The sequence below is a fragment of the Macrobrachium nipponense genome, chromosome 12 (genome assembly GCF_015104395.2).
Source record: "Macrobrachium nipponense isolate FS-2020 chromosome 12, ASM1510439v2, whole genome shotgun sequence".
Classification (NCBI taxonomy): Eukaryota; Metazoa; Arthropoda; class Malacostraca; order Decapoda; family Palaemonidae; genus Macrobrachium; species Macrobrachium nipponense.
In genome coordinates this window covers 82,070,553-82,098,166 of record NC_087205.1, presented here as the reverse complement: position 1 = coordinate 82,098,166, position 27,614 = coordinate 82,070,553, and the positions used below count along the sequence as shown (strand labels likewise).

The 27,614-nt window shown below is 36.7% G+C and overlaps 1 protein-coding gene across 8 annotated transcripts in view; it reads right to left on the bottom strand.

The window, feature by feature from the left end:
* The window catches only part of LOC135224616 (serine/threonine-protein kinase D3-like), a 459,833-nt gene that overhangs the window by 181,182 nt on the left and 251,037 nt on the right, over positions 1 to 27,614 (bottom strand). For 6 of the 8 annotated variants that reach the window (XM_064263796.1, XM_064263793.1, XM_064263797.1 and 3 more), the window contains exons 3-5: positions 25,308 to 25,446; positions 21,091 to 21,222; positions 20,127 to 20,314 (exon numbers count right to left, since the gene is read on the bottom strand). In XM_064263796.1, the coding sequence (XP_064119866.1) occupies positions 20,127 to 20,314; positions 21,091 to 21,222; positions 25,308 to 25,446 (459 nt within the window). The remainder of the gene's footprint in view (positions 1 to 20,126; positions 20,315 to 21,090; positions 21,223 to 25,307; positions 25,447 to 27,614) is intronic. The other 2 variants (XM_064263798.1, XM_064263800.1) reach the window with 1 other exon arrangement.

Sequence of the window (27,614 nt, the reverse complement as noted above, 5' to 3'; positions counted from 1 at the left end):
AAATTGTGAGAAAAACTAAGAGCATGATGGGCGAAGTTACAATAAGTGAGATGGAAGAAGAAAGGGGTTTATTGGGAAGCCTATGCAGACGCTTCATTTGGAAACATAGAAGATGGCCATACTCAACTGGGTTATATTATTTCTTTGACAGATGGGAAGAGGAGAAGTCCCATATGGTGGAAGTCTAGGAAATCCAGGAGAGTGGCAAAATCCACCATTGAGGCTGAAGCCCTGAGTGTTGGGGAAGCTGTAGAAGGATTGATATATTTCAAGCATTTGTGGGAAGAGGTAGTAGGAGGGAGAATTTAGAAGCCTTGGTTAACACTGATAGTAAAACACTAATGACCGCCATCAAATCAAGCACTGGTGTAAGTAGCAAGAGATTAAAAATAGATATTGCTGCAATAAGGGAAACCATTGAATCCGGGGAAATAAAGGAGGTAGATGGATAAAAGGAAAGGAGCAAGTGGCTGATGTATTAACTAAAGCAGGAGTTTCAGGGGAATGTATTAGAAATTATGTAGAGGGTAAAGAGTTGGAGGACGAAGGAAATTAAGAGGAATACTAGGTTAGGAAACAGTCGGAGGGGAGGGAGAAAGAGATAAGTGTGATTATATATTGTAATAATTGTTTATGGGTATAGATAAGTGTGATTATAATTGTATAATTGTTATGGTATAGATAAGTGTATTATATTTGTATGGGTATTTTATGCATTGTTGAAATATGGTGGGTGTCCTATATATAGACATGTGGTAGATTCTAGAAGGTGTCTGTTGATGTATTTAAGTTGTGTTGTGACGTCATAGACAAGATGGCGGCGGCGTCGGCAGGATGTAAACAATAACACGGGGCAGTAGAAAGCACGTGTTGGTGGTGTGTGGTTGGTAGGGGAGAGCTCTCTGTCTGGTATGGATTTGTTGTTTTTTTTTTGGGTCGTAGTCTTGTGGTGCTGGTTTTGTTTTAAGGTGATTTCTGGAGTGTACTGGAGTTGGAGAAAGCGTACAGGTGGGTAGATTATTCATTTTTATAGAGAAAGAAAGGAGTTAGGCTAGGCCAAAATTCAAAAAAAGTACTACAGAAGATGGATGCCGGGTACCACTCAAGAAAAGAGGCAACAGAATCAACCATCTGATGTTCATGGACAACATCAAGCTGTATGGTAAGAGCATCAAGGAAATAGATACCCTAATCCAGACTGTAAGGATTGTATCTGGGGACATCAGGATGGAGTTTGGAATAGAAAAATGCGCCTTAGTCAACATACAAAAAGGCAAAGTAACGAGAACTGAAGATATAAAGCTACTAGATGGGAGCAACATCAAACACATAGATGAGACTGGATACAAATACCTGGGAATAATGGAAGGAGGGGATATAAAACACCAAGAGATGGACACCATCAGGAAAGAATATATGCAGAGACTCAAGGCGATACTCAAGTCAAAACTCAATGCCGGAAATATGATAAAAGCCATAAACACTATTGGGCAGTGCCAGTAATCAGATACAGGAGGAATAGTGGAAGTGGACGAAGGCAGAACTCCGCAGCATAGATCAGAAAACCAGGAAACATATGACAATACACAAAGCACTACCACCCAAGAGCAAATACGGACAGACTAAACATAACACGAAAGGAAGGAGGGAGAGACCACTAAGTATAGAGGACTGCGTCAACATCGAGAACAGAGCACTGGGGCAATATCTGAAAACCAGTGAAGACGAGTGGCTAAAGAGTGCATGGGAAGAAAGACTAATAAAAGTAGATGAAGACCCAGAAATATACAGAGACAGGAGAATGACAGACAGAACAGAGGACTGGCACAACAAACCAATGCATGGACAATACATGAGACAGACTAAAGAACTAGCCAGCAATGACAATTGGCAATGGCTACAGAGGGGAGAGCTAAAGAAGGAAACTGAAGGAATGATAACAGCGGCACAAGATCAGGCCCTAAGAACCAGATATGTTCAAAGAACGATAGACGGAAATAACATCTCTCTCATATGTAGGAAGTGCAATACGAAAAAAAAATGAAACCATAAACCACATAGCAAGCGAATGCCCGGCACTTGCACAGAACCAGTACAAAAAGAGGCATGATTCAGTGGCAAAAGCCCTCCACTGGAGCTGTGCAAGAAACATCAGCTACCTTGCAGTAATAAGTGGTACGAGCACCAACCTGAAGGAGTGATAGAAAACGATCAGGCAAAGATCCTCTGGGACTACGGTATCAGAACGGATAGGGTGATACGTGCAAACAGACCAGACGTGACGTTGATTGACAAAGTCAAGAAGAAAGTATCACTCATGATGTCGCAATACCATGGGACACCAGAGTTGAAGAGAAAGAAGAGGGAAAAAATAAATGGATAAGTATCAAGATCTGAAAAAAGAAATTAAGAAGGATTGGGAATGGGATTGCCAAGTTGGAAATCGTACCCATAATCATAGGAGCACTAGGCAACGATCCCAAGATCCCTGAAAAGGAATCTAGAAAAACTAGAGACTGAAGTAGCTCCAGGACTCATGCAGAAGAGTGTGATCCTAGAAACAGCACACATAGTAAGAAAAGTGATGGACTCCTAAGGAGGCAGGATGCAACCCGGAACCCCACACTATAAATACCACCCAGTCGAATTGGAGAACTGTGATAGAGCAACAAAAAAAAATAAATAAATAAATAAAAAATAAATAAAAAAATAAAAAAATAATAAAATATAATAATAATAACAACAATAACAACAACAACAACAACTGTAATTACAAAAATCATACTTGAAAGTATTTTACAGAAATACCACAATAATCTCTCTCTCTCTCTCATCTCCTCCTCCTCTTCTCGTCTCTCTCTCATCTCTCTCTCTCCTTCTCATCTCTCTCTCTCTCGCTCTCTCTCTCTCTCCTCCCTCTCCTTACTCCCCTCTCTCTCTCCCTTCTCTCTCTCTCTCTCTCCTCCCTGTCTCTCTCTCTCTCTCCTCTCTCTTACAGAGATGTGTGTTTTTTGTACGAGAAATAAATGATTTACTAATTTTCAAATAGCAATATTAATGTACACAGCAATAATATCAATTCATTACAGAAAATAATAAAGTGAATTAGCAAGATTTTAGTTTATAAATAAGAATCAAAGAAAATCCATTTTACCCCTCATTTTGTCTTTGAACTCCAGGTAGCCAAGCTGAGATGGCTGGGGTCCAACAGCTATCAAATATATTGAGTATATGTGACAGGAGGGGGAGTGTGTTGCCCACTCAAGATCACGTAAATTCTCTCTCTCTCTCTCTCTCTCTCTCTCTCTCTCTCTCTCTCTCTCTCTCTCTCTCTCTCTCTCTCTCTCTCTCTCTCTTACTGAGATGAGAGAATTTCTATGGTACATGTGTATGTTTATTAATATTTTCACATAATAATAATATAACTAATTTCAAAATTCATATGTGATAATATTTTAAAGAAATACAATAATCTATCCATTTCACTCTTTTAAATAAGGTTAACCCCCCCCCCTCTCTCTCTCTCTCTCTCTCTCTCTCTCTCTCTCTCTCTCTCTCTCTCTCTCTCTCTCTCTTACTGAGATGAGAGAATTTCTATGGTACATGTGTATGTTTATTAATATTTTCACATAATAATAATATAACTAATTTCAAAATTCATATGTGATAATATTTTTAATTAAATAAAATAATCAATAATCCTATTTCCATTATTCACTTTTCTTTAAAGGTTTAACCCCGCCCCTTGTCCCCCCCTTCTCTCTCTCTCTCTCTCTCCCCACACGAGATATGTATGTCATAGTGGTAACTCTCGCCCTCTGTTTGGGCTGCAAATATATATAGAAGTACATCTCTAAGGGCATTACTACATTTATGGTAAAATAATGATACACAGCACTAGTTTCAAAATAATATTAAGTTTAATGAGATTAAACAATAACAATAACCTCTCTCTCTCTCACTTATGTTTATTTGTTTTGTAGTATAAATAAATGATTTACCTTATAACTAATTTTCAAATATTAATAAGAATAATTAAAAATAGCGATTCCCAGTCTTTTTATCCACTTGGAGGAAGGTGGTTGGGGGAGTAAATGACAGTTTGATATACGAATTGGCGGAGGGGAAGGAGTCCAGTCTAGGAGTTATTTCTCTCTCTCTCTCCATTATTATTCTCTTTGTCTCAGAAATAATTCATAATTTCACTCTTGATGGTCATATATATGATGCTGCCATTCAATGCTCTCTCTCTCTCTCTCTCTCTCTCTCTCTCTCTCTCTCTCTCTCTCTCTCTCTCTCTCTCTCTCTCTCTGTTACTGGCTGAATTAGGATGTTATTTAAGGTATACATTTGGTATCTGAACTTTCAAGATAGGTAGTTATAAGCATTTTTAGCGGTTTTAACTATTGGCAGGTTTTAACTATTTACGGGGGTGTCTGGTACACATCCCCTGTGTGGGGAACTCTACAATGTGTGCAAAAGTATGATGTACATACAAACAAGATTGCATTTTTGGTTATGTCACGGCGATCTTCTTCCGCATTTTTATGTTAATATGTATTTTGTGAATGAATACACTTTTATGATAAAAAATATTTATGTACAGATTAGCACCATTAAAATTTTGAAAGATAATGATGCTATGAATGCTACTATAATTTAATGTTCACTTACATATATACATTTTGTCAGCTGGCTGGCCTCGCATAGATAAAAGCTGATTTTACTAATATGGAATTATTCCTCGAATAGCCTTTTTATCATGAAGATATGACGATAATATATAGGTAAAAAATGGTTTTATGTATTACGTTTACGCTTCGTTGCCGATCGCAAACAACAATACGATAATCTATGACAATTATCGATTGTATGATAGCATTGTTCGGAGAAGTTATTTATGTACTACCAAAATAATAGTCTGAAAAAATTAATTTTAAGCTAAATGTTATTACTATCGTGATTATACTACTACTTTTAACATTTTTAAAAGGTTACCGAACAATAAAGGTCGCTGTGAATGCAATCGTATACATACACCACTACACTGACGTAACTCCACGTTTGTTTACATTTTGTGGCTGGCCACTTGAAGTATAAGTTGATTTCAGTGATGTGGAATTACTCCTTGAATAGGATATTTATTATGAAGATATGCCAATAATATAGTATATGGTGAGAATTGTAGTGTGAATCTGTTCATGTATGTTGGTGGTTATCGCACTGCGACCAGGCTCGGCCTACCGATAAACACCATACGTATACCTTGAATAGGCTATTCATTATGAAGAAATGCCTTTAGTATATAAGGTGAGAATGGTTTTGTTACCTTTATTGTCAGTTTATATCATAATCTGAGTCTTTTCATGTATGTTGGTGGTTATCTGACTGCGGCCGAGGCTTAGCCTACCGATAAACATCATATACGCGACACAGACAAGCCCGCAATGCTGCAATTCATACCAGCAATATAGACTGAGAAGCAGTCCTAGGAAAAACCTGTGGATAACCGATCCCACGACTGCTGATCCGCAACTAAGGGATGCCCCACTGTATATGGTAATTATGTGTATGGGCAAACCCACCCTTTCTGTATATAATCTCACTGTTTTTGTTGCTGAAAACAATGCATACTGCTGGATTTTACATTTTGTTTCCCTAAATTAATATGCTTCATAAGATAATATGTGGACATTTTAGAAAGATTTGTGATGAACCTTTTGGTCTTCATTCACTTTTCCTTTAATCATGGAATACTTCTGTCAAGCTCTACAAATCTTGTAATCCAGCAAAGTTAATTTAGGTAAATTTCAATACTATATGAAGAGCAGTAACACCAAAAATGGATATAATTTCATGATTTACTGGTCCGCTGGTATGGTGGCTACTGTCATGACATGCCGTAAGTTCAGGCCTCCCCCAGAGCGATGAACAATTACTGGCTCTTTATCATGATCATTCACTGGTGCAGAGTGGGGTCTGCAAGAGGTTGAAACCAACATTCTTTGGAAGCTTGAATTTCAAGTCAATGGTGCTTGTTCCATGTGAATAGGCTTCATCTATTATAATAATAATAATAATAAATAATAATAATAACAATAATAATAATAATAATAATAATAATAATAATAATGATGATAATAATAATAATAACTTCTACATTATTATTTCTCATAAAAATGTCCAAAAATTAAATGCCTAGTTAAAATAAATGATCTGGGAAAGAGCCATAACTAAGGTGACATCAAGGGTTTTTAAAACAAGATTTGTACATGGCCTTGACTCTGTAGTGAAAACCTAACCCCACTGCCTCAAAACCCACCACTTTGCTATACTATGTGCCTAGGATAACTTGTTTTATCCAGTAAGAGTACTATTTCCTTGAACACCTAGTGAGAAGAACAGACTACCTTCCCTGGACTCTTTGGTACTTTGAAAATACACTACAGCTCTAAATGGGTAAAGCAGAAAAGCCATTTCAACTCTGGAGAGGGAAGAAAGAGAAGTATTGGTGAAGGGCAGAGCAAACTAGTACTTGCAAGCTGGAGTTTGTGTCTTTGCCAGAATTTCAGCAGCAAAAATCATTCAAACTGAGTTCCAACCTTCAATACGAGTGACCTTAGTAGTGTGCGCATGACGTTTGCTGAACAATCTCAAAGATGTATAAGCCAGCCAGAAGAAATACCATTTTCTGTAAGAAATTCAGCAGAAATTTCTCATTGTGAAAGTGTATTTAGCCTTATTGCTAATTTTCAATATCAGAAAAATATCCATGCTAGGACCTTTTAACTGAAACTGGAGGGCCTTTGTCTAGTCATCAAATTCTAAGATCTCGGAAAGAAAATACGTACCTACATCCCTTAATTTCTGGGAGTGACAGTTTGTTCTAACATTGAGATATAACAGAAAACCAGCTTTAACAGAAACAAAGGCATAGACCAAATCACCATTCATTAACCACAACTAGCACTGAATTTGTTCCATTTTTCCTAACTGCCATACTATTAGGTCAGCTGACAAATATAAACAGATCTGTGAAGGCTACCATACCCAACCCGCAGACATCCACCAATATTAGCTAAATGAAATGCAGTGAACTACTTTCTATTGTTTACTCTTATTGTTTTTAACATAACAGCCAATTACTATAGTTTCATAATCAAATATTTACATGCAGGATTTTGCCAAACCATTCTCGCAAGAATAATTGAAACATGAACTCTGCTACCTTATTAGCCCACGAACTTTAGTCAGGCTAAAGAAATGACATAGTCCACTCACATAGTCCACTCACATTTCACCTCTTTCAGCCAACCCTCTGGATCTATTAGTACTGATAAGTAAGAGATGAACATACGACAAAGAAGACAAAGTCAGGCAATTAACTACTGAGGACCTGCAGATCAATAAGGAACATGCACAGGGTTACTACCACTCTTCTGTTTGTTAATTAGAAGATTGAAATGTTTTGAGGCATTTGAGGACCATGAACATGGGCTATATATGAGAGATGGATGTGTCAGGAAACAAAATATAACTATTTCCCTTATTTGTAAACTAACATTTTTTTTTATTCATGTAAAAGACACCTCAACCCTACTTCACATCGAGCCTGACAACTTGCATTTTTCACACCTTTTTGTGAGCTCTGGAAGAGCTAGTAAGCCAAACCATTTGAATGCTCCACAGTGAAAAGTAAAAACAAGGAGAAAGGGTCAAGTTAAAGGGTCTTCAAGGTACGGAGTAGAAGTTGTGCAAATGGTGGATACTATAGCAAAACACCTACTACAAGATGCTTTGTGACCAGCTGTAAACTACTTTTCAATTCAGAGAAAACAACCCATCAATTTATTTTGAAACTTGAGGGAAAAATCCTTATGTTCATATTATAAACAACTATTAACTCCTTACAGTTTCTTTGGATACAAGTAATTTTTCTTATCTTTGGAGTGTAAGAAAAGTACTTTCATTTATACCATTACCTGTGACTTTTGGGTGGTATGGCAATAACAGTTATTGTCTAATATATAAACAATGGTAAGAAACAAATATATATATTTAGTGTATAAAAAATAAAAATTATGACTAGCTGCCTCACTACAACAGTATCAAATGCAGTAATGTGCCACTGCTTTCAGCAATCTGCTATTTACTCAAAAAAAACTACAATATTAAGTACAAAGTACCACTATATGCTGCATATGTGCAAAGAAAAATTTAGAGCAAATACAATGGCTACACAGTAACCAAATAATTATAACTCACAGTACTATTCCAAAAATCAAGGCCTATGTAGATGAGAAAACCGTTATTAAGATTTTCTAAATCACAACTACCAATAATGTTTCAACATACAACAAAGACACCTAATGTAGATTCTAATATTTAAATAAAACACTAATGAATGAACGAAATCGTTGTCTAGTCTAATAAAACTACTACTGAATTTCTTCAGGGATGCTTCAAATTATTACCTTTTTAAGAATTACATTTGAGTCTGTTGATTTTTCAAATGCAATACTTCACAAGAAGATTGTAAAAGGTCACTGAAGAATATACATACATATATTATATCAACATTACAAAAACATTGTCAAGCACCTTAGAATATACTGCTCATTTTAAGAGTTAACAAGTATCCTGGTAACTTGCCCAGGTATCATTGTAAGAGGGGAACAAACTGAGTGTACATAAATAATGAAGCAATTGAAGTAGGACAACAGCAATGTGCCCTTACATATATATAACATCAATAATGTAGTTTACCTCTTTAAAATTTTGAAAACAATAAGTAAAACAGTGCAAAATGTCACACACAGCAGTGATAGCCTGTCACTTGATTCTGAAGTTATAGAAGGTTAGCAACAAACATTGATGATAAAAACCCACTTGTAAAACAATCGTTTATAAGAAACTTGATTTCGATAAAACCTACACTGAATATGACACCAAACAGACACAAGTTTTCATCTGTAATTTAAAACACAAGAATACATTACTCATAATACCTTTTATTACTATATAACACGAGAAATCACACATAAAAACAAATAACACGCAACAAAATGATACAAACAGGATCCAGATTGCTAAAATCTTCATAATAAAAACAATTTAAATAAAGATAAAAAACCTACCTCATATTAATTCCACTGGATGTTTTAATAAAAATCTACCTTTCTCAACATTATGCAGACCTTTTAAAGATGAAACGTTTTTTTACCCATGCCCCAAGAGATCTAAAGTCATGCATTATCAATGAAAGAAAGGAAAAATAAGCTGTCAGTAACTAAACCAGTACATTTACAGCTTGACACCACAACACAATTGTTTCCAGGAATTTTAGGTTAGCCAAGTCAGAATAAAAAATTTCTTGATAGTTTTTATTAAACACTTATCACTCTCTTTGCAAACATTAAAGCTATGAAGAGAGATCATTTTGGTATAAGTTGTGCTGAGAAACAAAACACATCCCTTATTATAATCCCTTATTAACCATGGACATGGGAATACAGTCACACCATCTAATACCATCCAAGACTGAGATTATACATGACCAAACCTAAATATCATGCACGCTTTACTGTTCAGTTTTTGTATGCAAATTTTGACAGTTGTTTCACCAGTCAGTAAAGAAATAGGATCTATCATAAAGGCAATACGTAATGACACTAATGCTAAGGGACTCAGAGCTGATGAAACACTGTGGTTCTGGCCACTTGCTGAGAACATACTCACTATCTAATATTAGTACCCAACATAGGCTTCAGCAATATAAAAGATGGTGAGCAGGATTAGTCTTCATCCCCTTCATTGCATTACCATTCTCAATTTTATTATTATTATTATTGTTATTATTTTGTCAAGGTTTCATCGGAACTTGTTATTATTTTGTCAAGGTTTCATCGGAACTTCCACAGCAGTTGTTGGACCAAGGGCAAGAAAGACCAAGAAAGACATGGTCTACCCAATTTGGGTGGTGTCACCTCCCACCTGGGTTAACTACATAGGCGATGACATATCTGAGAGGTACCTGCTCACCACGGCAATTCAGCTGCTTACGCAACAAGGACGTACACAAAGCTCTGTCTACATGGGAGATTTGGGGGTGAAGTGAGCATACCTTGTTGGGACTAAGTTGTTTGCTAGGAATTCTTCCATTTTCTTGATAAATGTATTGTTTATGCTTTATAAATAATTCAATGTACTATCTAATTTATCCACATAATGAACCAGTCTGAAGCTCATTTTTTAGATTTACATCTACTCAGGGCAGGAATACAAAAACACAATCTATTTTATTTTACCTCAGGTTTCGACACTACTATAGGCATCTATTTGCTACAGCAAGAGATGAATGTTGCCAAGTAACTATTACCCATTATAGAAATAATTACCTATTCATGCTATAGTAAATCTTGACATGGGTCTTCTTGCTTGTGGTAAACCTTAGTAACAAATGCAGTCTTGCAACCATGGGAAGAATTCCATATCCTGCTGCCCATTATCAAATATGTTGAAACCTAAACTATGTTAACCCTTAAACGCCGAGCCACTATTTACCAAAGTGTCTCCCATATGCCAGCGGCATTCGGGAGTTAGTGCCAAAGCGGAAAAAATCTTTTTTTCAAAAAATGACAAATTTGTAACTAATTTGTATTTTTCATAACTAACAAACCTTCGGTCTTACCATTAGGATTTACTAGCACCAAACTGGAAACTGGTAGAATTAAAATTAAACTTGTGCGATCCAGGGACTATTGGCATCTATACCAGGTCACAGGGCATGTATTACCCAGAATGCCCTCGGCGTCCTGTGACCCACCAGTTATCTTTCTACCGCCTTCAAGATAGGACGTGTTTACTGTCTATCTGTTTTAAAGCCGGTTTTAGTTTGCCCGTTTTTACCCATTTCACTTTCATTTTCTTGTTAATTCTCTTTCTCTGAGTGTGCTCACAATGCAAAAATTTTTTTTTATATATAATTGTATACAAATCGTGCTGGGAGCAAAACGGTTAAAGCTAATGAGTTCATTTTTTGTTGTTGTATTGTACACTAAATTGCGATGATTTTGGTATTTAACAAATTGTAAAATGATCAAAGCAACACAAGAGAAAATATTATCACAAAATGATACATGAATTCGTAACGCGCGGACGTAAAAAGTTTTAAAAAATTCACCATAAATCGAAATACTGTGCTAGAGACTTCCTCTTTGTTGCAAAATGAAGGTAATTGATTGAATATTACAAGACTGTAAGTGTTTTAGCTTACAATTGCAGTTTTCGACCATTTCGGTCGAGTTAAAGTTGACCGAAGGTCGAATTTTTTCTATTTATCGTGATTTACATAAAAATATTTCAAAACTGATAACAAGTTACAACCATGAGTTATTTTTTGTTGTATTCTACATGAAATGCACACATTTTTATATATAAAACTTTATGTAATGGCTAATATAAAACAGTGCAAACATTACGACAATCGGACGAAAAAATTTGTGAGATTTTCGGCAGTTACCGCGCGTGGACGTAAGGAAAAAAAAAAAAGTGTTTTTCAAAAATTCACCATAAATCGAAATATTATGCTAGAGTTTTCCAATTTGTTGCAAAAGGAAGGTAAATGATTGAATATTACTAGAATGTAACAGTTTTAGCTTACAATTGCGTTTTTCTACCATTTCAGTCTGAGTCAAACTTGACCGAAGGTTGAAATTTTGGCACTTATCGTTATTTAGATGAAAATATTTAGAAACTGATATAAGCTACAACCATGGGTTGTTTTTCGTTGTATTCTACATGAAATTGCACATATTTTCATATATAAAAATCTATGTAACAGCTAATATAAGACAGTGGAAACATTACGACAAACTGATGAAAGAATTTCAGATTTTTTCGGCAGATACCGCGCGAACGTACGGAAAAAGTTTTTTTCAAAAATTCACCATAAATCAAAATATTGTGCTAGAGACTTCCAATTTGTTGCAAAATGAAGGTAAATGATTGAATATTACTATAACATAAGATTTTTAGCTTACAATTGCATTTTTCTACCATTTCGGTCGAGTTAAAGTTGACCGAAGGTTGAATTTTTTCTATTTATCGTGATTTACATGAAAATATTTCAAAACTGATAACAAGTTACAACCATGAGTTATTTTTTGTTGTATTCTACATGAAATTGCGCACATTTTCATATATAAAACTCTATGTAATGGCTAATATGAAACGGTGCAAAAATTACGACAAAGTGACGAAAGAATTTCTGAGATGTGTCACTGATGCTTTTTAGTGCGGGAAGAAAGAAATTCACGCATGCGCGCCTGGGTAACGCTTCTCAACAAAACAACAGCTTGATCCGTGAACTCCCAGCATCCCTTAAGGCGCGTGATTTAAAATTTTTTCGCAAACTAAGCCTATAACTATTTTTCCAAAAATATTTAAAAAAACTTTTTGTAGTCGACGTATCGTACATCAATTAAGCACCCGACAGACAATTTTAGTCAACGTATAATACATCCAGTAGGCGTTTAAGGGTTAATGACTTACTAACTACCTGGTGGATGGGCAGAGCCTCACATTGTTAGTAGTATATTATGTTTATGTCATGGAAGGTTTTTGGATCCTTTTCTAATTTTCGCAGTTGTGGCATTGGGACTTCATTTTACTCTATAAATATCAAAATTATCGAACTTAGGTACTACGTGATACAAGCAGTTCCCGGTCATTGGTGGGGATTCTGTTCCCCGACAACAAGGCGACAACGGAAAATTGCCGATTGAAAATCTGTGATAATATTGCCGATCCTTGATTATCGATTGCAATTCTCGGATCAGCACTGATAAGTGGGGATCAGTGCATATCAACGCCAAAAATTCAGTTAAAGTTAACAGGTGTTGCTGAAAAGTCGTGTTTCATCAGCTCTGAATCCCTTAGTACTATCAGTGTCATTACGTATTGCCTTTATGATAGTTCCTATTTCTTTACTGACAGGTGAAACAACTGTCAAAATTTGCATTTCCTGGTCTTATCAGACACCAAAGACAAACCTCCACACATGGCAAGAACATTTTCCTTTAATAAAAACAGTACATATACATATTCTTAACTTCATTTGCTGGTTTAATAAATAAATCTTTATGATAAAATGAGATTTTATGTATACTTACCAAGTAACAACATCACTATAGCTTCACTATCTATCAGCAGCTAGAATTTTGGAAACTTGCGGTAGAGCCATTTTGTTTTGGTTAGGTGACTGACCCCGGCCATTTTCATGATAGAGAGGAACCAACTCTATAGCATAGAGTTCAGTTGTTTGTGCCCTTTACATCTATTAGAGGGGAAGAAGGAGGCTTTCATTGTGTAATCACTTGGTAAGTATACATAAAATCTTATTTTATTATAAAAATGAATTTTTTATGTTTCCAACCTACCAAGTAAGTACATAGCTGAATCCCACATTGTAGGAGGTGGGATACATAGATATACTAGATTCCAATTCATATTATAGAATGAAAAGAAAAACAGAGAAAGTGCTAGCATTTAGTAAAATGCTTGTTGGTTCCTTCCTGTTAAGAGAGCTGCTACAGATAATTACTGTCTCTGGATGACGCTCATCTTAACTTGTGTAGAGACGCAGCCAGTCAGGTATCATCTTCTACTATAGTGAGATCCATTGCCGCTAAGGAAAAGTCTGTGCCCCTGCCCAGGGTGCAGTACCAAAACACAACGAGAAAAAAAGAGTAATGAAATTGCCACCAAAACCATATTAAAAACCAATACCTAAACATTAAAAAGGACTGGAGGGTACTCCAAGTACCTAGTACCTTCGGGCTTTCCTTGTGACTCAACAACCTTAATCAAGACGAGAGAACAAAGATTAGGAAGAAATGACTTCCTATACAACCTCACCCAACCCCATGCCAGCAACTAAATACGGACCTAAGGTACTGCAATTATCAAAAACGGTTTCCATATTGTGCAAGTAATGAGAAGCAAATACAGAATTACACTGCAAGTAGGTAGCTTTCACCATTCAGTCCAGAGAGAGGTTATGCTTAAGAGAGGTTGACGTTGCAACAGCTCTCCCCTCATGTATTTTAACACTCACTATATTAAAGTCGGCCCCATTAATCTGTGAATGGCCCTCTACTATAAGATTCCTCAGAAAAAATGCCATGGCAATTTTGTATTGAAGATGTGAAGGGTTTTCAACCTAACGCCAAAGGTAATCGGACGGGCCATGAATCCCCTCTGTGCATTGAAGATAATACTTGAGAGCTTGACTGGACAAAATTCTCTCTTCCTCTTCTGGTCCTATCTGTAAGACTTCTGATCATGAAAGAACGAGGCCAAGGGTTTGAGGGTGTCTCGTTTTTCACTATAAATCATAGGGTAAATGAGGACACAGCATTACCCTGTGAAATAAGCCTGTCTTCTTATCCACTGCGTAAATTTCACTTACCCTCTTTGCAGTAGATAAGGCCACTAGAAACAAGGTTTTCCTTGTGAGACATCTTAAAAAGGCTGAATGAAAAGGCTTGAAATGTGGCTCTCAAAGCCATTTAAGCACCATGTCCAAGTTCCAAGACAGGGATTTCATTCTCTTTCTGTTTATACATGTCAAATGATCTGATGAGATCAGATAAGTCTGTGTTAGAAAAAAAATCCACACCTTTGATTGTAAGTAGACAATCCCCTCGAAGATCTCAAGTATAGCAACAAATTGGCAATTTCTGCTATAGAAGTCTTGGAAGACTTTTCCTGTGCAGGCCAGAATGGTGTAATTAGTCATTGTAAGGTTCCGATGTAACTTGAACTTGTTTAAGGACTCTCACCATCTTGAATGGTGAAAAGGCGTAAAAGTCATTGTCCGACCAATCTACTAGCATCGCATCTGTTGCCCATGCAGGAGGGTCTGGGGCAGGTGAGCAGTAAAGAAGAAGGCAGTGGTTCTTGGCTGTTGCAGAGAGGTCCAGAACCGGTCTGCATCACAGTTTCCATAAATCAAGGCATACTAATGGATCTAATGTCTACTTTGTTGGGAGAACTTGTTTCCTGCAGCTCAGCTTGTCTGCCAATATGTTGAATTTTCCTTGAATGCTTCTTGTTAGGATCTTTTGTCTGATTTTTATTTGCCCATAAAAGGGCTTTTGCTACCTCACACAGAGAAAATGAATGTCCCCCCCATTTCTTTTCTTATGTAGGACAGTGCTGTGGTATTGTCCAAATGAACTGTGATTACTTTGTTGTGAGTTTCCACTGCAAAGGACTTTAACTCCTAGTAGATTGCTATCAATTCCTTTAGGTTTATATGCCATTTCCTCCGTTCTGCAGTCCAACCTCCCGAGACTTTCCTATCTCCCAGGAAAGCACTCCAACCTAGGTCAGAGGTGTCTGAATAAAACACTGGGTCAGGGTTTAGAGGAAAGAGGGATTTCCCTTCCAACAAGCTTTCTCTTGACTTCCACGAAGTAAGGTCTTCCTTTATTTCAAATGTCACTGGCAACACGAACGAGTCTTGATGTTTCTTCCTGTTCCAGTTGATCCTGAGGAAAAACTGAAGGTTCCTCATGTGTATCTTCGTAGCAACACAAACTGCCCTATGGATGAGAGGGTCCCAATACGACATCCAATCTTTAGCTGAGCAAGACTGAAGGGAAAAACTTGAAAAACTAAAGTTGACCCTTATCCCCAAATACACTATCTCTTGACAAGGGACTAATTGAGACTTCTGCGGATTTATAAGCAGGCCAGGGTCTTGGGTTAAAAGATGGGTTTTTTGTAGGTCCTCAGTACATTTCTTTTTTGTCCAGGAGCAAATAAGCCAGTCATCCAGGTAGAGATAGATCTTTATACCGACTAGATGTAGCCACTTTGCAATGGGGGTAAAACATGAGTAAACAACTGGGGTGCTGCGGACAGGCGGAAACACAGTGCTCTGAACTGATAAATCTTGTTCTGGAAGACTAACCTAGACATGGAAGTACTACACGTTTTCCATATTGATCGAGATCATCCAGTCTCTTTAACGAATGGATGATAAGACGGCCTGGTTCATCTCCATTTTGAACTTTGTTTTTAAGCCCCCAAGGCCCTGGGAACCACAAATAGTCAGTTGTAAAAAACCAGTGTGAGGGTCCTCTACCACTTCTATTGATCTTGTCAAAAAAGAATGACACTTCTTGAGCAAGGGCAATGAATTTCTCTGAGTTTGCAGAGTAGGCTATTAAAGCTATTGGTGAGTTGGTCAGAGGAGGGTTGCGATCAAATGGAATAGAGTAATGCTCTTTTAGAACCTTTACTATCCATTGTTCTGTCTCTTTGGTTCCCAGTTCCATCAAAAATGATGGAGCTCGAAGTTGGAGAGGCTGGATCCGCTGAAGTAAACAAGTCCAGAAAATTCGCAAAAAAGTAGCTAAGTAAAGAAGCATAGGCAGTAGGAGCAGTTTCATTTTCTAATCCATCTTCTTCTCCTTCCAAAAGAACAGGTGACAAGTTGGCCTGGAGTTGAGAAGTCGATGGGGTTTTCTGAAATAAACTCAAAATATTGTCAAGCTTACGCTGAATTGCAGCTAAAGAGTGGTCAAAATCAGCCGAAACATGTAGCCCTGTAAACTGAAGAGGTGCTGCAGTAGTTGCAAACACTGGCAACTGAGAAAAAGCAGGATCAAACTGTTGATAAACAACACTAGGAAGATCTGGCATTGATGAGCGCTGTGGCGTCAATGGGTGCTCAAGAGATGAAGGCGCTAATGGATGCTCCTGCGCTGAAGGAAGCTCATATAACAACGGGAGCTCAGCTCATGAAACAAAGGAAGTTCTGGTGCCACTGGTTGCCTTGCAGATTCTGTGCCACTACACAGAGGCGCAGGCATTGACAGACGCTCAGGTGCAGGATATTTCCTGGGTCTTGAAGCATAAACGGAAGGCACTGTTGAAAATGATACTGAAGGAAGCACTCCAGGAACAGATACAAAAGCACCACTATGAACTGAAAACGACTTGGGTGCTGGGTGGACAGCTGGCGAATGAGGCACAGTGGGAGAATGATCCGGCACCAACAGACACTCAGCAACTTTCCTTAGTGCAGGATCACCAACTGAAGCAGCATCATAACACTCTGAAGACGATTTCCTAGAAGAGGAAGAACGACTCCTCGAGGAAGAATCCTTGCCTGATACAAGCTACCCCGCTATTACATGGTTGTCCTAGGCAAACCACTCAGGACTAACACTAGTCTTCTTGGAAGGCACAGGTGTGTGTGAATCACTACGAGCTCGTCTTTTCAAAGGATGAGACTTGTCCACAAAGCGCCATTGGCGGCACTTAAGGGATGACTACCCAGAACTCGATACACTAGAGAAGAAATGAGACACTTCTTTAAAGAACTTCAACAGGACTGACTGAGGGTGTGGGGGGGGGGGACTACCCATGGGCAGACCCCACTGACCTCCTGTGGGCTACCAGTATGACTCCTCTCAGGTTTATGGGAGTATGCCAAAGACCTTTATCTAGGAGAATCAGTGGGATGACAAAAAAAGTTGAGTATATCTTAGTTTTACCAGACCACTGAACTGATTAACTGCTCTCCTAGGGCTGGCCCAAAGGATTAGATATTTATATGTGGCTAGGAATCAATTGATTACCTAGTAACGGGCCCTACAGTAGTTTATTGTGGGATCCGAACCACATTATAATGAGAAATGAATTTCTATCATCAGTAATAAATTCCTCTGATTCCGCATTGGCTGAGCCAAAAATCAAACTTCAGACCACCGGATTGGTAGGTAAGTGCTAAAAGTACTCGTCCAACGAGGAACATATCAATGGGATGAGCAGCCACCTCCTTCACTGCACTTGCAATTGCACTTACAGTCACCTACCTTATCCATTAGGACTTTTACACACACTCCCAATTTTTCCATGCCCTGCAACATCAAAGAAAATTTTGTTTATCTACCTGCAATTCTAGGCCAGCAACAGAGTCGGGTTCGGGTGCAAGGGAGCCAGGGAGAGGATTGTGTTCCACAAATTGAGATATGGCAATAGGTGGAACAGAAGGAGAATCAGAAACAGAGACATCAACTTCTTTCTGACTAGCTCAAGTCTTTTTACTGCTGTCCCTAGAGGCCGCTTTCGTCTTCTTGTCTCTCTCTAATTTATTGATACAAAAAGCAAAAGTACTTCACCAAATTGTCAGGATAAAAACTGAGAAGTTCTACCAATCCAAAATTTTCACTGCCACAAATCACTAAGCAAATGTACTTCACCAAATTGTCAGATAATAAACGGAGTTCTACAAATCCAAAATTTTCACTGCCAACAATCACTGTTAGTCATCAGTCGGCAGAAACAACTGAACTCCATGGTAAATGGGTTCCTCTCTACCCCAAAAGTGGGCAGGGTCAGTTGCCTAGCCAAAACAAAATAGCGCTTCTGTGAATTTCCAAAATTCTAGCTGCCAACGGATAGTGAAACTAAAGCTATGTAATTACTTAGTTGCATACATAAAACTAACTACCCAATACAATGTTTAATTAGCACCTACAATATTTCTTCACAAAGTAAACATTAATAATGATAACATACCAGGTACTTTGCCTATAATGACAAAAATAATATAAATACTGAAATCACTGTAGGGCTTCTAATAATATCATCAACTATCAAATTACAAAATAAATAATTAAACTTGAAGCAGTTCAGGACACAACTTGGCTAAAGGCTATAAAATGGTGTATAATCTTTTCAACTAGCATCACACTGCAAATATTTCCTAAAGCCTCATCATCATCATTATCATAAACAATTTTATATAAAGTTCCTTCTTTATCAGGTCATCGATGAAGCGAGTTTTCTCTACCTTGCACTCTCCTAGACTCTTTCTCTCAGAACTTCAATCACATCTACATCTTCATCTATCTGCTTTTTCTATCATTTCCTGGGGTTTTCTACATACATTCACACTGCTACCTCCATGTCTATTGCTTGCCTGACTAACTATTCTTGATCCCTTCTCATCACAAGTTCAAAATATCTCAACCTTTGAGATCCATGTGTTTTCCAGCCACTGGACACCAGAGTTCTCAGTCATTCCCTCATTAGTAATATAAACTTCCAACCATAATCTAACCCCAAATTCCTAATACGTACTGTAGTTCCTACTTATCTTGTCGATACCCATGATCCTGCCACAGTGAACTGCACAGGCTTTAAGCCCATATGAAAAGTTTTTGCTCCTTATACACTACCCACCACATTGTTACACACTTCAAGGGCACATCTGTATATCAACTGTTTGGTTCCGAGTTTAAAATTAGCATTTTATGTTGAACAAACGCTCTTAACAGCTCTGGAGAAAACGATAGGAAAAACAGAGCCACTAAGCATGAAACGTTCTAAGATGTTAAAGAATTTCCCCTAAATAAATGGGAAAATTGGCATTGAGATGTCCTGTATGGTAAAGGCTAAAAAAATCAGACTTACAACAGACTGGCTTTATCCCACAACAGAATGAAATATGGAAATATCTGATAAACCATCCCAAATCCTGGCATATTGCCTTTGCTTATCATCCTCCTACATAAAAATATTTTTGGGCATATTCCCCTCAGTAGTACTTGCCAAATTCATGAATATTTTATTAACATAGGCTACGTATAGTTTAATTTCAAAAACATTTACCGGTGCTTGAGTTAAAATATTACACATTTTTTTATTTCTTGTTCTGTTTCAGGCAATACACTGCTCAGTTTTAAATCAAGAGTCCTCCAGATATTTTTATAGCATTTGTTACTACTTATATCGCATCCAAAAATATTTCCCAATAAATTGTAAGTTGGCAGAAATGTATTACAAAAAACATTCCATATCAAAGCATTGAGCCATCCCTACAAAAAATTGCTACTAAGGAAATGAGTGTCTAGTCAGACTAATATCTGCTAAGAGACTGAAGACCAAGATCTATACATACTAATGTATATACATACATATACTGTAAATTCAAATCTAATACCTTACCCACCTCCTTGCAATTCAAAGTTAGCCGTCTTCTACCTGCACCTCCCACATGCACCTAATATTAGTTACAGCAACAACAAACGGAGACAGATACGTACGACAGCAAGAGATGCCATGTCCCTTACCACCGGACCATCCCCCTCAAGAGAAGACTGGTTAATGAGTGAGTTGAGGGAGTCAGAGGGGGAACGAGGCATGGCCTGTATGGAAGTGCGCCGACGTCTGGCATAGCTACAGTTGTTCGGTATCTTATAGGCACAGCGTTTATGAAAATTTAGACCACAACCTGTAACAAATTATCATTTACATAAAGAAAACTACTTGTAGTGTAAAACATGTCTAAGAAAAACAGTTAACACATTCTGACTGAATGACATTACAAACTGGATACAAAAATTATCAATGCAATTTCATATTTGATCTTACTACTAAAGGGGTAAAAGCCTACATTGACTGAAAACTAAAAGCTCTTCAAGCTATTAAGCTTCTTGTCATAAACACTAACAACCTGGCATAAGGCAGTTTATAGCTGCTGAAATTGGCAATAGGACAGAATGTCCCACCAACATTTTTTTACATATTAATGTTTAATACGTACATCCACAGAAAATTGGACGCGTCAGGTGTTAAAACAGAAAGCAACATGTTATAAAATTATACGTTTTCTAATATCCAATAGTTTAACCACACTTCATAATTAGCAAAATGACATATAGTATTTGACCGAAATAAAAAAAATGTGTCATAACAGCAGAATTAAAAAGGAAAATCATAAAAAAATGTCAGGATAAATAATCAATGCATTTTTACAACTGAAACACATTTTCATACAAAGCTATTAATTGTAAATTGGCATCAGTGAGTTAAAGCTTCAGTTACTACAACTTGAAAGATCTTGCAATGAGAAAACACCCAATGAATATTTCCAATTCGTGCTCCAAGTTCTTCTCTTTTTGATACACAAACACTTGCACAATTAAAATGCTTAATTTAGTGCATATAAGTATTCCAATTGTATTACTGAAACTATTCTTTGTTCTTTAATCATTTAAGGAGTCCTACCTTCACACTTAAGTCCTTGTCTGACCAAACCCCAAAGCATCTCCCCACAAAAGTCACAAAACGTTGGTGTCTTATATGAGTGAACATACAGCATATGAGGTCGGATCTGCACCTCATCAACTGGATTGTGAGCTGAAAAATATTAAGAAAAGGTTATTTTATTAAGAGCAAATATAGCACAGGTTTTTATAAATAACAAAAAATCAGACAAAAATTCATTTGCTTCAAGTTTAAAATTTTAAAAATGGTATAGTACTGTAATTACAATGTAATCCTTGTTGCCCAAATTCATCAGAACCCTCAAAGGTAAATCAGTACGCAGAACGATGTAGTATCGTCACAGAATGATGTCACTTTGTAAGTTACACTGTATATTAAGATTCAACACTAAAAATAAAGATATAACTTGTAAGCCTTATCTATAACATTCAGTAACACAAATTGTCCTCCTATACGATTCTGATTTTATCATTAACTCTCATAAGGATGACCTGAATGGGTAGTTGTACAGTAATACCCCGAACTTATGCGAGGTTAGGTTCCAGCCCAGGGCACGGGGACTTTTCGCATAAGTTTGTCATGGTCTCTAAAAATACTAATAAATGCATACTCCTAGTGGGGAAGATGGGAGAGTAAGGCATTTATTCCCTAAATGTGTTAACCACTGTTTTTGCAGTCATCTGCAGAATCTGTCATTATTACTTTATTGCTACGATTATTGTCATTACTGGTATTTTCCTAGTTTCATTATTACTTTGATTATTATCAGTACAGGCAGTCCCCAGGTTACGATGGGTTCGGTTTACCACGTTCCAAGGTTAAGGCGCTTTTCAATTATATTCATCAAAAATTATTTCCAGGGTTACGACACATGTTCCAGGGTTACAGCGCCTACAACGCTCACCTGGCAGAAGAAATATGCCACCAAAAATGCAAAATAATCAATATTTAAAGTTTTTTTATAAAAAATGCAATAAGAATGCAGTTTACATAGTTTTTAATGCACCCAAAGCATTAAAAGTAAAGTTTTCTTAGGATTTTGATGATGTTCCGGCTTACGACACGTCTCAAGAATGGAACCCCCTTCGTAACCCGGGGACTGCCTGTATAAGTTTGCTACATTCAATTTTTGTATTTACCCTTCTGGACCTGACTAGTATTGCAACCACCTAAGATCCCTAGCTGGAATCTAATTATATCAATCTATTCAATAATTGTTATAATTTTCAATGTTTTTTTTCAGCTATTTTCAATATTATTAGTGTTATTATCATTACATATTATGATTACCATCTTTTATACTACTTCAGCAACTCTGTGGATTTTGCCAATTAATAATTTTTTCATAATTTTATCTTATGTATCTATACTTTGTGTAATCCACGTGCGTATATGGCCTTGAGCTGAAAATAAAATTTATTATTATTATTACTAAAGTTGAATCTCTTAAAATTGGCATTCTATGGTCCAGGAACTTCCGTGGTTTGGCTTGATTTTAAATCAGCCACCATTAGTTCGTTGCGCTGTCACCAGGTTGGTGCCATGTATTGTTTACAACTTCAAGACAGCAAAAATTATGCCATATATTCTTTGTTTTTATGAAAATAGTTGTTGGAAATGAAAATATGTGAAGGGAAATATGTTTTTGATATTAACCTTAAAGAAATAAATATATTTTTTATATCCACTCAAGAAGCTCTACCAAATCAAAATTTTAATCAAAATACTTTGGCAATGCACAAATTCCTTACTATGTGTGTGCTTGAGAGACATAGGCGATAGTTTTGATCATTTCTTTTGTCACTGTATTTACCTATTTGATATGCCACCCATGAGATCATATGATGCTAAAGGTAAGAAGCATTAGCATGAATCTTTATCTATGCTAGAAAATGTTTATTTCATTAGCGAATAGTTTAGTGTTCATTTTCCTCAATAAATGGCGGTGTGTTTATGTTTACGTCGTGATGGCAACTTTAAATGCACCTTGATCGCTGAAATTCATTCATTTTTATCATCTCACTATCCTCTGCGATCAAAATAAATGACTAAGAAACTAATAGCAATAATTATGAAGATATGAAATTTAGGATATGAAAGTCACTGATAATAATGATCAGATTCTGAGAAGTTTAGTATTGTAGTTGACTTACGATTAGGCTAAGTGGCGATTGTAAGCTAAATGTGTCAAAGTACAATATTTTAAAGAATATTATACAGTATAACATTAGAAATTATGAAGTTAAAATATATGAGTAACAAAATTATAAAAAGCAGTCTCAGAACGTGGCCAAGCACTAAGCTAATTTGGAAACTAGGCTATTTGTAAGTGGAATTACCTTGCAAGACTATGTTTACTTAGAGGATTAATTTTTTAAAGATGTATTCTATATTCTGGGATTTTCTGTGGTCCAACAGTGGACTGATCCCAAGGTTTCTGAATTTAAGAGGTTGGACTGTATTATTAATTATTAATTATTAATTATTATTATACAAACCAAAGCCAGGGTCAAGCAGGTGAAATGGACCCAGCAAGACTACAAAGGAGTTTCCTGGAAAGCTGATGAATGGGGACAAGTAAGATTACGTCCATCAGACTGACAGAAACAAAGAACAGAACCCCTACTGGACCAATGTCCATGGTTCCCAAACAGAGAAATTACAGATGAAGGCACACTGAGTTGACTAAAGCTAAAGTTCTGTTGGCTGAAGCGCCAATAGAACTCCATGACTGACAAAACCTAAATGACACCCTTAAAGCAAGGGTGCAAGGGATGGTCAAATAGGGATAACAAGTAAGATTATGTACGTGAACATTCATCAAGAATTATGGATGTCCAAACACAAGACCCTCAGAGCCAATAAAGCTCTTTTCTCCAAAATCCTGGAAGACAGACAGCTACCTGGAGAGGGCAGAATGGATGGCAGGTCTTATCAGTGACTCTTCTGCAGACAATTACCAGGGTGCAAATGAAAGTCAAGAAATACAAGGCAGCACAGTACAATGCCACTGACACAATGAGAAAGTATGGAACTTCCATAGAACCAATGAGGGCTGCTTCTACAACAGTACCAGGGCACTTGACTCTGATCTGAGAAGGCACCAATGAGAGGATGACCAGGGCTGTGAGAGGGCTCGAGAAAGACACTGATTAGGAAGCGAAGCACTCCAAAACACAAAACAGATAATCTGAGGCAGAAGAGGATAGCAAACTGGAGAGGGTACAAATAGTCACAACTTGATCATAACACAAGGTCCAACAACTCCATTAACAGTACTGACTAAAAGAATGAATGGACGACTCAAGCTGGCTGTATCCCCAGTGAATGTTAAGCTCAAAGAGCAAATGAACATTAGCACAGATGAAAGGAAGGTGTACACGGGTCTATCATAAAAGGAGACTGGTGACTGTTGTAACATGTTCTACTCGACACAAATAAGAGTAAAACTTAGGAAAAACAATATCCTTAACTTCTACTTATCACAATTAAGTAAGAGTAAAAAGAAATTGAAAATGTTAGCTATAATTTCTATTCGCCATAATCATAAAGGGGAGACAAGAAAAATAACCTGAACTTGCAGGGAGACAAGAAAAACAACCCTAACCTTCAATAGGTACAGATGAGATACAAACCATCTGAGCAAGCTAACAAAATGAGCATGTATGGTTCACTGTAATTGGTATAAATAAAGCATCAAGAATATGGTAAACCCCAACGCTAAGTAGAGTTAGATCATGTGCATTACTAACAAAGTAACTGAACTAAATTACTCTAGAACATTTTAAGGATGGTAAAATTTATGTTATTACTGATTTATGATGACCATGAACACAACTAAAGGAGCAAGGGAGTTACAAAGATGAACAAGGTGCAGAACATAAGTTATAAGCCTAGTCACAGCAGTTGACCAGCAATAAATCAGGCTCATGCAACACATCAAACCAGTGTTTGACTTGTGAGCTAGTAACCCAACTGATAAAAGATTCCTTTTTAAGATCGACAGTTTGTTGAGATTTACCTTTTAAATCATATAATTATAACTGAATACGTACTAGATACTACATATGCTTATCAGATACAAATACAAAACCTATTCATGAAATACTGTACCATTTTTTATGATGTTCACTTAAGCAACAATGAACAACTTGAAAAGTACACCTACAAAAGCTGACTGACTACTAATGAACACTAATAGGATTTAATGTACCCACCCGACATGACGATCTCCACTAAGGTGTCCTGAGTAACTTCGGAAGCAGCGTTGATTATCTGGAGAATGTTTGGCGAATCGTAATCGTGGCGAAAAAGTATCAACCTTTCATTTAATTTGTTCAAGGAGTGATCCGGAAACTGAAAAAGTCAAAAAATGTAAAAATAAAATACAATGAGAGATTTGCAATTAAAAATAAACTGTATTAGGCCATATCAAAGAGACCAAGTATTCTACTTTTAGCCCTAAATGGATGGATACCCTCATATGAGTAGCAATTACAAATTTTGGGTGGTGGACAGGTTTACTCATGGTGAGCATCAATATTACGTGCAATTGATTATTGGAACATATTAATAATAAACTTAAAATACACATGTACCATAAAATTGATCTCATCTCAGTGAGAGAGAGAGAGAGAGAGAGAGAGAGAGATTGCATAAAAACCATTAAATTTGTTGACCATTATATGGCAATGTTCCCCTCTGTCATATTACTTGTCATATTTGACAGCTTCCCGAGCTCGAGCTTCACAGAGAAAGACGAAGGAAAGAATTTTCATTTGAAATTAGAGTTTTATTACTATCATTTTAAAATATTAATAAACACATAGATCTGCCGTAAAAATTCTCTCATCTCAGTAAGAGAGAGGAGTTTATCCTTACGTAAGTGAAATGGAAAGGTTAATTTTATCTCTTTAAAATACAACCAAACACAAATTTTCTAATTATCATTATTATTATTATTAACAACTGAAAATATCAATAAACACATTACATACTAGTACCATAAAAATTCTTTCATCGCGGAGAAATATATATATATATATATATATATATATATATATATATATATATATATATATATATATAGTATATATATATATATATATATATATATATATATATATATAGTATATATAGTATATATATATATGATATATAGAGATAGAGAGAGAGAGAGAGAGAGAGAGAGAGAGTTTTTAGAGAGAGAGAGAGAGAGAGAGAGAGGAGAGAGAGAGAGAGAGGGTTATCCTTATATAAATGAAATGGAAAGGTTAATTTTTATCTCTTTAAAATACAACCAAACATGAATTTTGTAATTAATATTATATTACTTTATTATTATTATTATTATTATTATTATTATTAACAACTGAAAATATCAGTAAACACATCACATACTAGTACCATGAAAATGCTTTCATCTTGGTAAAATAGAGAGAGAGAGAGAGAGAGAGAGAGAGAGAGAGAGAGAGAGAGAGAGAGAGAGAGAGAGAGAGCTTATCTCTCTGTTCTCTCAGAAAATACTTTTAACACTTCCAGCATGGCGAGAGAGAGAGAGAGAGAGAGAGAATTATGATATTGTTATTGTACAATAAAGTTTTGTACATACTTACCTGGCAGATATATATACTAAGCTATAGACTCCGTCGTCTCCGACAGAAATTCGAATTTCGCGGCACACGCTACAGGTAGGTCAGGTGATCTACTGCCCTGCCGCTGGGTGGCAGGAATAAGAACCATTCCCGTTTTCTAATAAGATTTTCTCTTCCACTTGTCTCCTGAGGGGAGGCTGGGTGGGCCATTTAATCTTATATATCTGCCAGGTAAGTATGTACAAAACTTTATTGTACAATAACAATATCATTTTTGTACATTCAACTTCCCTGTCAGATATATACTTAGCTGATTGTCACCCTTGGTGGTGGGTAAGAGCCATTTACTGAATAGACAGGTAAACAACAAATGTTGTAGGTAATAAATAAAAACCTTGTTTCCTACTTGTTTAGGCGGAAGACTTCATAGCTACTGCTTAGGAGTCTGCTTTGCCTCAAGAGCCTCAGCGAGGATGTGACCTATGGCTAAGAGTTCTTGTGGGTCTGTCGATAGGGTCTTATCCACTTACTCGACAGAACCTGATGGCATTTGTCAATGGGGTCTTATCCACTTACATGACAACACACCTTGCCTTATGGCATAATTAAGGAGCACAACACCAATCCCGATCACCTGATCCTAACACGAGGGTTAGTACCGATATTGAAAATGGTTATCCCCAAACTCCTTTCAAACAACCCTAAAAACTCGACGCTAAATAAAATTTAACTCCCTAGTTAAGGATCAGTATCGGCTCCCTATCCCAGCAACATATCCGCAGACACGTATAAACCAAGAGAGAAGGGTCTCTCATAGGTTATCTTGACATCCTTCGGGTAATGGGAAGTCAACACAGAGTTGCATCTCCCGTATGTGACAGCTAATATGTCCTTTATTGACATATTCTTATGGAAAGAAAAAGAATTCGC